General features: G+C 42.7%; 1 protein-coding gene and 1 pseudogene across 1 annotated transcript in view; one reads left to right on the top strand and one right to left on the bottom strand.

The window, feature by feature from the left end:
* PLA2R1 (phospholipase A2 receptor 1) overlaps positions 1–18,953 on the top strand; it is a 188,917-nt gene that overhangs the window by 23,995 nt on the left and 145,969 nt on the right. The window contains exons 6-9 of the mRNA XM_088474763.1: positions 965–1,108; positions 4,836–5,024; positions 7,369–7,526; positions 9,981–10,088. Of these exons, the coding sequence (XP_088330889.1) occupies positions 965–1,108; positions 4,836–5,024; positions 7,369–7,526; positions 9,981–10,088 (599 nt within the window). The remainder of the gene's footprint in view (positions 1–964; positions 1,109–4,835; positions 5,025–7,368; positions 7,527–9,980; positions 10,089–18,953) is intronic.
* LOC148521601 (5S ribosomal RNA) lies at positions 2,742–2,860 on the bottom strand (annotated as a pseudogene).

Raw genomic sequence — 18,953 nt, 5'->3', positions numbered from 1 at the left:
ACTACAGAGCATTCAGTGGTAGCGGTTAGTCCTTAGGCCTGCATGGCTATTGTTTTATATTAAAATATTCTGGAAAGCGGAGTGGATATAGGGAATCAGCCACCCTCTATGCATGTAGTTTATTTATTATCTATTGCCAGTTAATTATATAGCGCGCACATATTCTGCAGCGCTGTACAGTGAATATTTTGACCATTTTCATCAGTCCTTGGCCCAGTGGAGGTTACAATCTATATACCACATGTACACGCACGTACACACTAGGGTTCGTAGCCAATTAACCTACCAATACATTTTTGGAATGCATACATTTATTGGGTATGCAGTCGGGAAGCCGGTGGACGTAATCCCGACAGCCGGCTTCCCGACTGTAATATCCCGATATGCCGACGCCTGTCATTAGGCATACGCCGGGAGCCTGATGCCCGGCATCCCGATCGAAGGGACGCTGGGTGCCGAGCGCGGATAACCGCGGGGGGTGGGGAGGGTTAGGTTTAGGCTAGGGGAAGGGGGGTTAGGGTTAGGCACCCCCCAGGGGACTTAGGTGTAGGTGGCAGGGAAGGGGGGTTAGGTTCAGGCACTTAGAGGGACGATTAGGATTAGGCACTGGGGGGAATGTTAGGGTTAGGCATCCCTAAGGGAGGGTTAGCGTTAGAGGAGGGAATTAGGTTGGTCAATACTTACCTTAGGGACGATTGGGATTTTCACCCATGTCGGGCAGCCGCTGTTGGGATTCCAACTGCCGGACATGCGTCCAACGGTAAATCATACCGATTCCCATTTATTGAAACCTGAAATCAGGAGATTCATGTCTGTGCACATGTCCTAGGGTCATAATCGTGCGTGTACCCTAGATACGGATCCCCAGTGCTTCCTGTTACACTAGTAGTGTTTATAAAGTGTACATGCTAAAACCATGCAGGCAACCTCTGAGTTGATGTAATTTTGTTGTAACCACTTGTAGATGTCACCTCTCTTTCCTTTGAGGAGAAGCATTGTGGAGTATATGACGCAGTAGGACAGCACACCTGGAACAGCTTTGTATGTGACTCTAGATTGCCATACGCTTGTAAAAAGCATCTCACACCGAGACAACATGAAACCTTCGGTGAGTTAACAAATTAATGTTACTCTGCATTTTTCAACCATTGGGTTTAAACTACAAGAAACTGGAATTACATTTATCCCATCATAGGTAGATGAATGAGGATTAATTTGTTATATGATATATGTGTGGAAAATTGGTTGACTGCAGAGCGACTAGTTTGCTAGGGTGCACTAATAATATACGTGTGATACAAATCAATATTGTAATGAAATATTTGAACCCACAGTGTAATTCAAAGAAATAAAGTGCCGCTGCATATGCATAAATAATTAACAATTTATTCAAAATACAAGAAAATGTAAAAATAAGAAGTATAACTTAGCAAAGAACACTTTAAAACCAGTGTATAAAAGCAGAGGAAGTATCTGTAGCTGTAAATATTTCATTAATTTAAAAAGGAGATAATCTTTCCAATAAATAAATAAATAGCAGCTTATCTGAGTGAGATGGATAGAAGATAGTATAAGTTCAAGAGGCAAGGTATGGTCACTCCCACCGCGTTTCGTCCTGGGACTTCATTAAGGGGATATTAGTGTAGTGGAGTGTTCTCTTATTTATACCCCCACACTAGCTCATTAGAGATATGGAGACCGCATCACTTCCTGTCTCGCTTTTATGGAAGTATTAATAAAAACTGTCTCTACACAAGGTAGGTAACTTTCAGGTATAGTTCATGTCTTGGATATCAAACTCCACATTAGTTTTATCTTTTAAAACAGTTAATAAGTTATTGGTATAGGGCAACTTCCGCCCTCGCTTGTTGGAACTTCCGCCCTTATGGATGGTGTCACCTCCGTTGTGTGTTCCGGAGGGACACGAGTAGGCTGGCCGCGTCATATTCGCCCTCGCCGGACACGTGGTTCTCCAATCCTCGTGGTAACTGTGTCCTGTGTGTGCTGTCACTAGCGCCCTTAGTGCCGTCGTGCTTCCGCCCTCGGGTCTCGTCTCCATGGAGACTGGATGACGTCATCAAGTTCTTTGCCCTTCTATCTTGAAGTGCCATGGTGTTTATATCGGGCTAAACTTCTGCCCATAATTTAACATAGTTTCTTTCTCCGTTTTAAAGTGATCTATAACTTTAGAAAAGTACACATTAGACTCCATGCTTATATTAAATACAGCCTATAGGGTGTGTTATGACCGCATAAATCTTAATAGCATATAGGTGAGTATGTCATGAAATTTGGAATATGAAAAATGACTTAGTTATTTCATTTGGTAGTATATACAGGGAACTTGGATAATGAAGAAAATATATATTAATAAAGAAGAAAAATGTGTTAAAATTAAAAAAAAAAATTGGAAATAAAAAAATGTTTTGAGGAATTGAAGGAACTTAATAAAACAGAGAGTTTCAATAATCCGTATTCTTGTTGATAAGAACGAGATAATGAGTCTTATTCATCTTCATAAATGTAACTCCAAGGATCTGTCCAAAATTGGTTCTTATACTTGATATTTTTGAGGCTGTTTTGAGAATTCTCTAGATGTGTTGACTTGTGTTTGGTTCTTGCTGGCTCTGGGTTGTATGCTTGTTTTTGTTCAGGGATCCCTTTCAGCTGTACATGTCATCAGGGGTCTTCTGGTTCCATGTCTGATGTTCCCATTGAAGATTGTCACCAATAAACTCATAGGATTGCAGCACCTGGTATTCCTAGGTGGTCACCCAACCTAGTACTGACCAGGCCCAATAGTTCTTTGCTTCCAAGATCAGACGGAATTGGGCAAACACTCAGTGGTATGGCTGCAATTAGACTAGAAGAGGTGACAGTATCCAATTAATCTACTATACCTGATCTTCCCAAAGAGGTCACCCTCCGGGGTACTTTTTTATTAATACTTCCAAAAAAGCTAGACAGGAAGTGATGCGGTCTCCATATCTCTAATGAGCTAGTGTGGGGGTATAAATAAGAGAACACTCCACCACACTAGTATCCCCTTGATGAAGTCCCAGGACGAAACGCGTTGGGGGTGACCATACCTTGCCTCTTGAACTTATACTATCTTCTATCCATCTCACTCAGATAAGCTGCTATTTATTTATTTATTGGAAAGATTATCTCCTTTTTAAATTAATGAAATATTTACAGCTACAGATACTTCCTCTGCTTTTATACACTGGTTTTAAAGTGTTCTTTGCTAATTTATACTTCTTATTTTTAAATTTTCTTGTATTTTGAATAAATTGTTAATTATTTATGCATATGCAGCGGCACTTTATTTCTTTGAATTACACTGTGGGTTCAAATATTTGATCACAATATTGATTTGTATCACACGTATATTATTAGAGCACCCTAGCAAACTAGTCGCTCTGCAGACAACCAATTTTCCACGTGTTTATTAATACTCTTACCAGTATTTTTTATTGACATTGAGCTGACGCCCATGAAGAATTGGGCTTTGTTGCCACATGTTTGTGCATTTTAATGTTTTATTAAGTTACACACGTCAACACACTCCACTGCATTTAATTTTGGCGCCGTACCCACCTATTGTTTATTTTAGTTACAGATATATATATATATATGTATATGTTTATTTATTTATCTCTATTTATATTATATAGCTTATATCAGCAAGTATACAAAGATAGAGTATTGGTGCAAATATAATAAGTGAATTCTCCGCAGTTTCAAAATGATACTATTTTAGATATAGAGAAGTTATGATATATTAGTTTATTACTGATAACTAAGAAAGAAACGTATACAGTATGTCAGCAGATGTAAAGAGGACAAATTGAGGCGATGCCTATAGCAAACAGTCAGATTGTAGCTGGCATTTATCAACTACATTCTATGAATGTATTTGGTTGTTATGGTCAACAGGTTCACTTGTCCTCTTTAGAAGGTTTGGTAAATCTACACCCAAAAGATCTTTCACCCTCTATAACAGAGCGGTAATTACAAGATAACCAATTCATTTAAAATACACATAATGTATCCTTAATGCACATTTCTTTCTTAACTTGCCTATGTACCAGGAACATATCTTTGGGGTTCTAAGTTAGGTCAAGTAAAATTTTCACGTAACCAAATATGGAAGAGACTGAGTAGGCAGAGTGTGGCTTTATAGCTATTTGGCAACTACAAGTCCCAGGATTCCCAGCCAGCCTAGGAAGGCCTTTACAGTCACAATCAGATGTCTCTGAACTTAGCATCAAAATGAAAGTATTACTTTACTTCTAAAACATGTAATTTTTTGCAAAAGGGTAAAGTACTATCTAACATTACATTAATTATTGTCTCATAGGGGCTGATTCTTAGCAAGAAAGAGCAAGTAACTTTACACCTTGGTAACACCATGCTGCACTGCAGGTGGGGCAGATGTAAAATGTGCAGAGAGATTTAGTTTTAAGAGGGACATGTCCAAACTCAGATCTAAATTGCAGTGTGAAAATAAAGCTGTGCAGTACATGTGGGCTACATATTTACCCTGCATGCAAATAAAAATAAATGTATTTGTACTCCTTGCATTGCAACATGGTTTGTCCGGGTGCAATTTACTTGATTTATTTTTTTTACTTTGCTCCTACAGTAACTCAGAATTAGCTCCATAGACTCCGATTACAATATTATATTTTAGCAAGAAAAAAAAATCAACTGTCCTTCCTTATTTTTTCATAGTTTTTTTACTACTACATTTTTATTCAGTTCTATTAGATTGTAGGTATTAATATAAATAAAATACATGTGTAATCTGCATGTTGTGTCTACCTTATAAGAACACTGGAAATACTACTCAACAAAATGTGAGCTTGATTGGTCCCCTTACAACCGGCATTGCTATAACCTCCAGACAGAAGAATTAAGCTGGTTTGAGGCATCAGCTGCTTGTATCACCAATGGGGGAGAATTAATGAGCGTGAACTCACTGGCAGAAGTGGAGTTTCTAGTGCATTTTCTTGAACATGGTGAGTATAATATGTACTACTACCTGATCATCATAATTTCCAGGCATACACGTGCAAAGGCATGAGGAAGCCATTGTGACCGGATGACCTCGACTCGACACCCGATCACAGATTAGTTTTCGATCCCCACTGGATCTTGGGGTATTAGGGCTTCCCTCTTACCGTCAGTAACCGCCTGTCACTGACTCCACCCACTGCGCAGTGTACAGGTATGTTGCTGCCGCCACCTCGTCCTATCACCGGCCCTGGAACCGCTTCTTACGTACACCCAGGCTCCTACCACTGGTACCTGGTACCGCCACTGCTGTGTATGCGTAGACAAGCTGCGGCCACACCTCCTGATTGGTGTCGGCTGATACCCACTTATCCCTCGCAACAGGCCAAGCTCTGCATGGCAGAAGGCTTGAGCTTGGAGACACTAGGATCAATCCAGAACAGCTGGAGAATGGAATCGCGTTTGGCGCAATTCTGTTGACGCAGGATTCAGATATATGTGTTGTAAAGGCAAGACGTTTATTGCTCAATTAGTCTTCAAAAAGACACTTCCTCTTGGGGGTACCACAGCATACAGATGTTACAGCAATTCATTCCCTCTTGATGTTCAAAAAGATACACACAAACCAGGCTCGCACGCCTTCTCTTATATCCCAATTCTTACACACAATACCACAGGGGCTAAATCCACCCTGTGTTCCTTTTAACCAATCATGCTATCTAACAAAACATAAATAAGCACATCTTACATTTCATAAGAACTATCTAAATTTCCTTGTTTCCACCCAACACTAATTGGCTTAAAACACAATCTTATTTAGCATACAGTATACTGTCTCTTAAAATGTAAATGTTAAGGTGCGTATCCACTAGCATATAGTGGAACGACAGTACGATTACAACATTGTAATCATACAGTCGTTCCTCTTCCCCTGCACTGCCCACACTGAACAATATGTCATTCAGTGAAGGCACCCTCCCTCATCCCTGAACATGGTCAATCTGTGCTCCATGTATACCAATCTGGATGAGACCGTGGATTGTTTACCAGGCGAAAAATAACTGGAGAAAAGTTTCCTCCATCCCAGAACAGGAGAAAAAAAATAGCAAAATCCCTATTTTTGGCTAAAAATGTGAGGATTTCTTTCAGAACCCTTTGGACACCCCCTAATGATAAATTACTGGTTGCGTACTTTGTCGACAAACGATCGCGCAAATTTTGGGCAAAAGAAAAAAGTAAAAAAAGATAGAAAGCTATTTTTTTTCCAGAAAAATACTGTTACACGTAAATTGGGGGTACGTAAAAATGGGTGCAAGTATATTTTCATGTTGTAAAAACGCAATTTTAAAAACCATTAAAAAACTGACTGCTGCGACCGCGTGCGATGTTTAAAACACTTGAAGCGTCCATACCGCCCCCCTGAAAAATCAGACCCAATATGTTAAAACCATTTTCAACGATTTTTTGTTTTCCGGATAAAATTTGCGAGCTCTTTTTTTACGCAATTTACGGAAAAAAAAAATCAGTAATTTATCATTGGGGGGTCCAAAGGGTTATGAAAAAAATCCCCACTTTTTAGCCAAAAATAGGGATTTTGCTTTTTTTTTCTCCTGGTCTGGGATGGAGAAAACTTTTATCCGTCTTTTTTAGGCTGCTGCCGTTTCGCCTTTTTTTTTCTTTTTTTTTCTTGAAAATGTTGCCGTTTTTTCTACAAAGAACAGACGATTTTGCCAATGGAGAAAATAATGTCCATTTTCGCCGCTAATTGAATAAGGCCCTAATTCTTTGCTACTTTCATTCAACCCCGAGAAAGTGTATAGAGGGTTTTTTATGTAAATTAAGCCTAATAGAGAATATATTTTTCGCTTTCACAACCAATGTTAAATATATTATCTTGTGTTTATGACCAGGCTGAGTGTAAGGGGTAATTTACTAAAGTGAGAGATTTTAGAAGTAGAGTTGTTGCCCATAGCAACCAATCAGATTCTAGCTATTATCCTCTAGACGTTGCTAGTTAAATGTTAAGCAGAATCTGATTGGTTGCTTTGGGCAACATCTCCACTTCTAAAAACTCTCACTTTAGTAAATTTACCCTTATGTCTCTGATATCACCTGACATAAATGTTTATGTTTTTTTCACATCAGTTCAGTTTGAGAGTTTTTTTGTTTTTTTGTAAGCAGCATGTCACAAAACAGGAAGAAATGGCCTTTGTGCTCCATCTCTGCATTTTACTTATTATTTATTTAGTGTTGGATTTTAATAATTAATAGTGAAAGAAGCTAGGAATGATTGGATTTGAAGAAGGTGATAAGAAACTGTCTTTTTAATTGCATGCTACTCTATTCCAGTAAATGTGAGTGAGGCCTGGATTGGACTCAGCACAAGAGATAGGGACCTGGTCACGTTTCAGTGGTCAGATGGCTCGGCAGTGACCTTCACCAGTTGGCAGAGACATGAACCCGTCAGCCGAGAGGACATTGAACTCTGTGTGTCTGCTCAAAGAGCTGTAAGAAAGTTTCTTTTATAAAAATACTTTCATCGTTAGGTTTTACTGCTTCTCATTAACACTGTTATTTCGAGAGGTAAGTTAGTTGTTTAATTTGATGATTTCCTGTCATTGTTTAAATGATTTGGACCTACAGATGTGTCCTCATATATTCATGTTGCAATCGCACCACACAGCCCCTCTTGGCATGTCACGTTCCGTGCGACTCTGCTAGTGCCGGGTAGTTTTTTTTAGCCTGTTTTTCGCCAGAAAATGTATCTCTGTCACATTGTTCTGCAACTAGGATGCAGCATGAGACTGTGCTGATTAATTTGAAATGTAACACTTGTATACACTTGTGTGTGAATGAGTCTCAATCTTTATACGAAATGCTATGATGTAGCAACCACGTCTTTTTACCACGCCAGGTTCCGCTGTGCTTCATATGCAAACTCAGCCTCTCACAGATATACAAGGGTCACATATCAAATTGATCAGCACAGTCTCCTGGTGCGTCCTAGTCACTTCGCATTGTGACTAAAACAAATTTTCAGGCAAAAAAAGATGCCAGGCATCTCAATCCACATGTATGAGGACACCTCTGTCATTTTGCACTCAACAAACAGGAAACAGCTACTGTATTTTTATTTTGAACCTGTTCCATTAAACTACAATATGTCAGTAGAGCAAGGTGTCCATCCAGGTGTCTGGCTTCCATATGTCTAGATTTCCCCTAGAAATTCCACGTTTGGTAGGTAGTGAAAGATGAATGTAAGAGCTGAATGCAGGGCCGTCATCAGGGGGGGACTCTTGGACTACTGTCCCGGGCCCGGACACTCCGACAAAAAAGGGGGCCCGGCCAGCTCCTACCACCCGCCCGCCGCCGCTGCTGCTTTGCATGAATGGGGCCACCTAACCCACCCCTGCTTCCTGGTCCCCAAGGGAGCCTGCCGCCCACTGCGAACGAGGTGCCTGTCCGCCCCTTCTGCCGATGTAACTTTATTGTACGTCGGCAAAAGAGGCAGACAGACCTCCCGTTCATGGCAGGCGCTGGGCTCCTTATCCGGCGCACGTGACGTCATTACGTCAACGCGCTCTAATGAAGAGGAGAGGAGCCGCGCCATCACCAGCCTGGCCCTGGAGCAAAGGCCCGGGGTAAGATTTAGATGCTGCCTAGCTGGGGGCTGCAAGAACACTGTGCAGGGCTGGAGAGAATATATATATATATATTTATATATATATATATATGCATATATATATATATATATATATATATAGTATGTACTGTATGTATATATATATTGTATGTACTGTATGTATATATGGTATGTACTGTATGTGTATATATATATATATATATATATATTGTATGTACTGTATGTATATATGATGTGTGTATAGATATATATATACTGTGCGTGTATGTATATGTATGTATGGGGGCAGCACAGACAGTGTAATGGTTAGCGTTACTGCCTCACAGCACTGAGGTCGTGGGTTCAATTCCCATCACGGCCCTAACTGTGCAGAGTGTAAAGCGCTGAGGAATATGTGTGCGCTATATAAATAGCTGATAATAAATAAATATACTTTCTGTGTATGTACAGTATATATATACATGTGTGTACTGTGTATATATATATATACACAGTGTGTGTGTGCTTGTGTGTGTATATATATATATATGTGTGTGTGTGTGTGTGCTAGGCACATATGCTGCATGTGCAGATGCAGTTGTATATACCGATATGCAGGGGTATGCAGCTGGTGCGGCCACACAGGGCTGGCTCACCTGGGGGGGTGGTATTAAGTTTCCATACTTTGGGGCGGAGGGGGCCCTGCCCTGCCTATTTTGGCAGTCCCGGGCCCCACAATTTCTGATGGTAGCCCTGGCTGAATGTATTCTATTTGCAGAGTGCATCCTTCGCACAGTTCCAGAAGTAAGCAGATGCAACTACGAGTTGTTGGCATTACAATCAAATCTCCACTTGTTACTATAGTAGTAACTGGGTTGTTGTGGTGCGGACAGTGTTCAGTGAGGGTGTGTCATCGCAACTGCTGACATGTTTTGTCTTTTGCACCAAGTATAGGCTGGTGATGATGAAAGCCGTGAAACTCGGCGTACAGTATGTATAGGGGCAGCCGGTAGCAACGGTACAACTCGGCAAAATGGGTGAATATATTCAGCACCTGCGGCCGATCTGCGTTCAACTCTGCATCAGTTCTTTTATGTCTTATCTCCAGTGCATAAAGAATGCAATAAAATAGATATAGTGTTGACTGTCTAACAAAATACATAATTTTTTTTCTAAAAGTCCTTTACAATATTTATAAATGATTTAAATACATTGCTAGTTTGTATTAAAATGTCTTTAAATTTTAATGGCTGACATAAATATTGCTGTTATTATATTGTTTTAGACCTGTCATTAAACTGAGCTCCAGAAAATGTGATTCTCTCTTATTTTGCTGTAGGGGGGGAACTGGAAAGCTGGACCATGCAGCACAAGTCTGGTCTCCATCTGTAAGAAACCAGAACTAACTGAGACAGTGACGGATGTTACAGAAGAGCAGTGTGACGAGGTACATTAGTCTAATATTTAAGCAAAGACTGTAGAGAAAGTAAACCAAAAAAAACCCAACATTTTTGAAGAGCAAACTAGCTTTAGCATGTGCCGGGCTGGACATACATTTTCAGTATTTGGTGATATATATATATATATATATATATATATATATATATATATGCCTGCCTGCGCCATTTCATAGCCTGCTTCTGGTGTTTCAGTTGACTTTTTAATTCCAGAAAGGTGAGCTACATATAATAGCATTCTTCTGGACATGTGAGACCAGGGAAAACTATTACAATACTGAGTTTTTTTGTGGATCTTAAGCACATAGAAATTAGAGTAGTTTTGGAATTAATGTTTATACACTTCAAACATGCTAATTGCTTTAATTATTGAAGTAGCCAAAGAACGATTAAGCGCCACATTTAAAGGACAATATTTTCATCACTCATCTAATATTTGTTTGGTAGTACCTGAGTACTTAATAAGGTGCAGGAACCCTGTATCCCACGCTTTAAGCTGGGGGTTGGGCATAAGGATGTTCAGCTCGTAATCATGTTACCCCTAACTGCGTCCACACTGAATAACAGAATAACTTAGCACATGATCTGCTTGCTCCAAAACATTTAGTAGATGGACTTCTGACAATTATGTCTTTTCTATCTTTTCAATCTTCTGCGTGACGCCAGGGCCATATCTTTCACACGGGCCTGGGCATTTAAATGCCCCTGTCTGCAAAATACTGTGTAATATGGTTTGTTCTATGCAAATACACTTTAATAATAATTATTTATTTTTAATATTACAAATAGGTGCCAGCAACGGTTTCAAACATTTAGAGATAAAAGAGTCAGAAGTTTTGCTAAAATAAAAATGATACACAGTCTTATCATTTTTATTATTTCACCATTAATATGTATTCTGTAGATTCCACATCCATAGCCCTATATGTCCCCCAACTCACTAACCTTTGCCCCCTCCTTTGCGCTCCCTCACTAGACTGTTATACATGAGCCCTAGCTTGTATGCAAGACTCTTTTAGCAACACAGTGGATCTACACATATGAGTTGAACTCACGTCTGTTTTATAGACATGTCTTGTGTGTTTTCATACTGTGCATGATCTGGAGCTGAGCACAGACATGTACGGGCAATGCAGAGCTGTATGGCTATAGTTGTGCATGATCTGGAGCTGAGCACACACATGTACGGGCAATGCAGAGCTGTATGGCTGTAGTTGTGCATGATCTGGAGCTGAGCACACACATGTACGGGCAATGCAGAGCTGTACGGCTGTAGTTGTGCATGATCTGGAGCTGAGCACACACATGTACGGGCAATGCATAGCTGTACGGTAGTAGTTGAGCATGATCTGGAGCTGAGCACACACATGTACGGGCAATGCAGAGCTGTACGGCTGTAGTTGTGCATGATCTGGAGCTGAGCACACACATGTACGGGCAATGCAGAGCTGTACGGCTGTAGTTATGCATGATCTGGAGCTGAGCACACACATGTACGGGCAATGCAGAGCTGTACGGCTGTAGTTGTGCATGCTCTCGAGCTGAGCACACACATGTACGGGCAATGCAGAGCTGTACGGCTGTAGTTGTGCATGCTCTCGAGCTGAGCACACACATGTACTGGCAATGCAGAGCTGTACGGCTATAGTTGTGCATGATCTAGAGCTGAGCACACACATGTACGGGCAATGCAGAGCTGTACGGATGTAGTTGTGCATGATCTAGAGCTGAGCACACACATGTACGGGCAATGCAGAGCTGTACGGCTATAGTTGTGCATGACCTGGAGCTGAGCACACAAATGTACGGGCAATGCAGAGCTGTACGGCTGTAGTTGTGCATGATCTGGAGCTGAGCACACGCATGTACGGGCAATGCAGAGCTGTATGGCTGTAGTTGTGCATGATCTGGAGCTGAGCACACACATGTACGGGCAATGCAGAGCTGTACGGCTGTAGTTGTGCATGATCTGGAGCTGAGCACACCCATGTACGGGCAATGCAGAGCTGTACGGATGTAGTTGTGCATGATCTGGAGCTGAGCACACACATGTACCGGCAATGCAGAGCTGTACGGATGTAGTTGTGCATACGCATAAATTCCTCTTTTTTAGTAGGTTCTTTAGTACCAGGGACTCAGCTGGTGCAAGGACGCTGTGATAATGATGATGGGTATGAAACCCAGTGTACAGATAGGGTTCATTTTAAACCGTTACTTTAACTGGCGTTCTCCTCTGACACAGGAAGGTACGTTTATAAAGGGGTCTTCTCGCTGTTTTGATGCAGAAGTATTCCACTGTATATATTTTATTTTTTTTGCTTTTGTACCCTATGTATCATTCATATTGCAGCAGTTTATTTCAACTAATACACAGACCCATGAAAGTGTTTAAATGACATCATAAATGTAGAACTCCATAGCTTAGACATTTAAACTGCTACATATACATATATAAGGCAGAAAAGATTGTCCCCTTTCTTATACCCGTAGGAGGTTGCGCTTACAGTCCAGTGAAATGAAATGAGCTAAATTTTTTATATGCCTACAACCCATACTTGCCTACCGCTCTGTAATGTTCAGGAGACTTCCAAATATCGTGGAGGCCTCCCTGACTCCCGGGAGAGTAGGCCACACCCCAGGTTCCTGCTTCTCTATCTTGTGATTCCCGTCATTGCGCAGCGGTGTGCGTGGTCTGATGATGAGAATTGTATTACAATGCCCCCCCCTTCTGCACAGTGACACGAATCTCAAAGCATGTCATCGATCTCACCACCCTTGCACTTGACCCTTGCAAGTATGATGTAAGGTTTGTCCTTCTTAATACAATATGAGTGATTCTGTGTGTGTTGGGGGTCTATAGGGCATGTAGATGCACAAGAATGTCAGTAGAAAGCAAGTTTTAACCTCCCCCACTCCGTGAAAATCCTGTGCCTGATATATGTGAATTCAGCTGTGCTGACTGCTTAGATCAAAGGTTAGGACAGCAAACACGCAACATCTGTGTAAACAAGAAATGCCGCGGGGCTTGTTATTTTCTTTTTGTATTTTTTTTTGTGCATTTTTAAATAACCTCAACTTTAGTCTAAGTGCTGTAGTTCAAAAAACTTTTTAATCAAACATTGTGACACGGAATGTGAAGGGATTTATATTTTGAATATCCCAAAAACAACAGAATATGTGTGTGGGCATTTCCTGGCTCTTCCCGAGTCCCAGCAGTGTTGCTATTTTATGATTTACTTTGAGCAAGGATTTAATTCCATGATCAGATAGTATTGTGCTTTTAATAAGTGTATAAACTGTAGTATTTTACAGAAAATCTGTTCTTTGCCATTGCATATAAACATTTTTATTACTAACTGCAAACTATGCATGAGCGCAGTCCTGTTTGCACCCACCGGGGCACCAAGGAGGGCATGTACGAATTACCCAGGCATGTACTTGTCTGAGGGGACGGCTGGTGCCCATGCAAGTTTTGGAGAAGGAGAAATGCGTGAATACATTTTTTTTATTTATTTGTTCATTCAGAGTGGACGTGACCATGCCTTCCGGGAATTGTTCACACCCCCTGTATCACCCAGGCTTCTTATTGTAGATAACGGAATATTATGGATATTGTAATTACCTGTAAAAGTGTTCTCTGCAAGCTATTGCACAAGTTTACACTCAGCTGGAAATGTACATAGTAAAAAGAGTAAAAACGTCACTATGAAGTCCAGCCTATTACCACGCCCTTCATTCATTTCCTCTTTTCTCCTAAAATACTGCTTGTTTTGGACACATTTATATCTCGATCATGAGAAGGAAGAACTGTCTTCACCTGTCACTTTTGTGCGTTTGAATGTTTTTGTTATATTAATCGAAAGTCTCCATTTTCAGCGCAATAGTGCAAAGGAATCGCATTGAAATTAAATGAATGACTAGTTTAAATTCAAGTGGCTCATTGCTCTGACTGCCATCCACATGAACCAGGCCATCACCAACCATCTCTGGTTCATTTTTGCTGGCTAGAAAGCATTATAAGCGATATCTAGCTGATAAATCACCACTGGACACGGGGCCTGATCAGATTTGGGAATAGAGTAAGAAATAGCAAGTAACTGAGCATCTTGTCGAAACCATGCTGCAGTGCAGGGGGGCAGATTTAAAATGTGCAAAGATTTAGATTTGGGAGGAGTGTGTCCAAACTGACATCTAAATTGAAGTGTGAAAATAAAGCTGTCCGACATTTGTGGGCTACATGCAATAACAGCCAGTATTTACCCCGCATGCAAAAAAAATTATGTATTTACACCACTTGCATTGCAACATGGTTTGTCCAGGTACACAGTTACTTGCTTTATCTAAGCTGGGTACACACGTAAAGATTTTCTGTACAACCATCCAACTAGTTGATTGGTTGGAATGAAAATCTGGTAAGGTATGAAAGCAAATGACAATCAGCAATTTGCACCCAAACGCCAGAAAATGGACAAAAACTGATGTTTGAACAAATTGTTTAGATCAAACATTTAACAAACTTGTCCAACAATCATTTTCATCTGTTTTCTGGCATTTAGGAGCAAATTGCTGATCATCAGTTACTCCCATACGTTACCAGATTTTCATTCCAACCAATCAACTAGTTGTATGGTTGGACAGAAAACCTTTACATGTGTATGCACCCAGAGGAGTAGCGTGTAGCCAGGCTGCCCGGAGCACGTGCGTGCTATGGCGCCCCCCTCCCTCAAGTGTTCCAGGGAGGAGGCGGGTCCATATGGGATTAATGTAAAGTAAAAATAAAGATTAGGGGCAGCCCCCTGTAGTAGTGCCCATATGCAGTGCCCCAGGGGAGGACCCCATTATGCAGGCCTCCAATAGTGCCCCCAGTAGTCATCCCCCCTATGCAATGCCCCTTATACAGTGCCCCCAATAGTGGTCCCATCTGTGCAGTGCCCCTTGTGCCCCCAGTAGTAAACCGCTTATATAGTGCCCCCAGTAGTGGTACCCCCTATGCAGTGCCCCCAGTAGTGGTACCCCCTATACAGTGCCCCCAGTAGCAGTCCCCCCATGCAGTGCCCCCAATAGTCCTAACCCTTATGCAGTGCCCATTAAAAAGTGGCCCCAGTTGTATTCCCCCCTCCTATGCAGTACCCCCAGTATTGCCCATTATATAGAGCCCCCAGTAGTGGTCCCCCGATGCAGTGCCCCCAGTGGTAGTCCCCTCCCCCCTATGCAGTGCCCCTAGTAGTAGTCCCCTCCCCTTGTAGTGCCCCTAGTAGTCCCCCTCTTGTAGTGCCCCTAGTAGTAGTCCCCTCCCCTTGTAGTGCCCCTAGTAGTAGCCCCCCCCCTTGTGCCCCTAGTAGTAGTCCCCGGCCCCTTGTAGTTTGTAGTGCCCCTAGTAGAAGTCCCCTCCCCCGCCTACGCCATCCGCTCCTCCGTCCGTCCTCCCGGGCCGGCCCCCTCTTCATTACCCACTGCAGGAGCCGGAAGATGGAGCGACTCCGGCAGTGGGCGCAGCAGCAGTCATTGAGAGTCTGATAGACTCTCATTTACTGCTAATTAAAACAAACACACAGCTGCCGGCGGCTGTGTGTTTGTCAGTCACTGTGTAGTGCTGACCGAACTCCATCTGGTCAGTGCTACATGCACGGTACAGCTGTGTCAAAGAGACACAGACTGCCCGCGGCCCGCAAAGGCGCTGCGGCCCGGGGGGCACATGGCACCCTGCCCCCCGGCCCAGCCCACCTCTACTCGGCAGGCTGTCAGCTTAGACAGCTGTCGGGTACACAGCGAGCGCTTGCGCTCCACTGGAACGGCCCTCCCTACGCCCCTGTATGCACCTTTACTCTATTCCCAAATCTGAATTAGGCCCACAGTCAGGGCCGGATTACTAATGGGGCTGATGGAGCTACATATTCAGGCCCACCCCCAGAATAGGCCCGTAGCAGCATCTGCCATGTGGGCCGTTGCACAGACAGGAGAAAAAATTTCCTGCTTCATTAGCCATCCAGTCTAAGGCCACGCCCCCTCAACCCCAGCCGCAACCACCCTCCTCCCCCTGCCTTTCTGCTGCGAGATCACAAGCTGGCAGCGTAGATGGCGGCGCAGTAGAAGGCTTAATTAGCCTTCCCTGCACCACTAATGCACACTGACTCGGCACCACCTCCGCGCCGCGTGACCTCACTGCGTGTGATGTCCTAAGATGCCGCCCGCCACTACCGCTCCCCATAAGTATCCCGGCTGGGTCCAGCAGCACATCCACAGGATCAGCAGACACAGCGGCTCTTTGAAGGTGGCCCGGCAGCGGTAGGGTGTCTGAACCTCCTAACTGAGGTGAGTTGTAAGTCCTGCCGCCTGCCTGTTTTTCTTCTGATCATATATATATGTATGGTATGCAGGGCAGGCTGTGGCAACAGAGTTTAAGAAATAAACTGCCCAAACGGGGGCAGTTGCCGATCAACATCGACAGCCGCCCCTTTGGTAACGAGCTCTGCGTACGCGCAGTGCGGCCGCTGCGCGTGCGCAGGCCAAACCATCGAGTCGGTTACGAGCGCATCGGCGCTCGCGACCGACTCTGAATGAGGTCCTATGTCCCTAAGCTGTGGGGACAGTCCGATCTATTTAATAAACAATAAAAAAAAATTAGGGGACCACTATTTGGGAACAAACTTGGGGGTACCACAAAAGTAATATGCACAGGAAAAGAAATTGCAGATGCACTATTCGATCATTACTGTTCAAATGTGTATGTGTACATTGTAATTATATATAATATCAGGGGTAGTTAGCATATCGTTGGCCAATGATATGGGCCTGCCCACCAACGTCAAGGTCACCTCATCGAGCAGGTGCCTAACACTCTGTGGTTCACATCTGGGGCGCAGGGCACCCCAAAAAAAAACAGCCCAGCCAAAGACCCCCCAAGGCATCACACGAAAAAAAGGTGACAGTGAAGTGTTATAAGTATCAGGTGTGTGAAGGTAGTTAATGATGTTGAAGTAGTTACAAAAATAAAGATAGTGTGCAAAAAAACATGAATAATAAACGAACGTAAAGAGTGATCTAAAAAGTGACTATGGGCTTGATTAAGCAAGGAACGCAGTTGCGTATACGCACGCAATCGGTCGATTAATTTGCGCTGCACATGTGTATGCAGTGCAGTGCTCGAATTTGCAATTGCGATGGGAACTGCGTCTACAGAGGCTCCGCAGACCCAGAGCAGAGTGATTAACAGGAAGTGCCGTTTGTGGGTAGTAACGGGGTTTGGTGGGACGAACGCAGGCGTGTCAGTGCATTTGAACGCGGTTGCATGGGCGTGCATAAATTAGCCACTGAGTGAGGTCTGGGCTTCCTTAACTGTGCGTATGGGTCCGCTGTTACTCGATGTTACTGATTGTTTCGCTGTGTTGCCCTAGTATATGGATGTGAGTAAGGGAAAGTGGGCGTCCTTATGTTAGGCTGCGTATGCAATGTGAATGCAAACATGTAAATAACACAGCTGATATTAGCAATGCAGTTCTGTGCGTATAAGCAGAATAGCGTTCCTTGCTGAATCAGGCCCCTGAAGAGGCCCAGCCAGAACAGCTCAGGGGGCCCCACGCCCAAACGCTCACCCCAAATAAACTAACACTATTTAAATATAGATAGGATTTACTTTGGATTATGCCTGTTACCAAGTGCAGTTAGATGCAGTTCCCTGCTTAAAAACATATAGAAGGAGGTAGGGGAGGGGTGACAGTGGAAGTGTTATAAAGTATCAGGTGTGTGAAGGTAGTTAATGAGTGTTGAAATAGTTACAACAGTAAAGAATGTGTGAAAAAATACATGCATAATAAACAATGTAAAGAGTGATATAAAAGTGACTATTATCATAGTGGTGATGCCCTGAAGTTTATTTTGGGTGAGCTTGTGGACATGGGGCCCCCTGAGCTGTTCTGACTGGGCTGGGGGGCCTTTGACTGGGCTGTTTTCCTGCGTCCCAGATTTGACCCCCAGAGTGTTAAGGACCTGCTCGACGAGGTGGCCTTGCCATTGGTGGGCAAGCCTGTATCATTGGCCAACGATATGCTAACTTGTATATAATTAATTACAATGTACATTTAAATTTGAACAGTAGTGATCACATAGTGCATCTGCAATTTATTTTCCTGTGCATATTACTTGTGTAGAGAAGTCAGACAGGAGAAGAGGGAGGGAAGGAGGAGGAAGAGCAGTAACTGGAGGGTGGTGGAGACAACTGAAACTGGGTTCCTTTTCCCTGTCAGCAGCTCTTCTTCTCATGCCAGCTTATTTATTTATGCAATATGCTATGTTCTCTATAAGTTGGAACCTATCAAGTTCTTGACGCTGTGTGACACCTAAAGGTGAGCAGGCTCATTGGACACACCACAGATCTACATAAGGCACAAAGTGGGTACCATAGTGATAATGGGTACCAACATTTATCAGGGAGCCCATAATTGTTATGGGCAGTCCTGACCGCGGGGAATACAAACCTAACATACAGTAGAGGGCCCGGTTGGAGGTTTTATACTGTTCATATGGGATGGGGACATGTATACTCCTTGCTCATCCTGTTTATTACAGCAGATCACTGCTCATTTTGTTTTTTTGGGTAACTATATATAATATAATAAGAAACATTATACACCTGGGCACTGCAGTGGCTGCAGCTAATGGGTGTACGACTAATGCTCTAACACATTTTACACAAATTTTCTGGGCACAAGCACTATCACCCTGAAACAGAAGTTTATTTGTGTTGGTGTATAAATAAGTGTTTCTACCAGCTTATACTATAGGGCAAAACTTTAAAAAGCTTTTTATTTTGAAGCTTAGTAAATCAGACTTCTATCAGTCCCCATAGAAAGCTATAG

The sequence above is a fragment of the Taudactylus pleione genome, unplaced genomic scaffold (assembly GCF_031769625.1).
Source record: "Taudactylus pleione unplaced genomic scaffold, aTauple2 ptg000156l, whole genome shotgun sequence".
Classification (NCBI taxonomy): Eukaryota; Metazoa; Chordata; class Amphibia; order Anura; family Myobatrachidae; genus Taudactylus; species Taudactylus pleione.
This window is presented reverse-complemented; position numbering and strand designations above follow the sequence as displayed.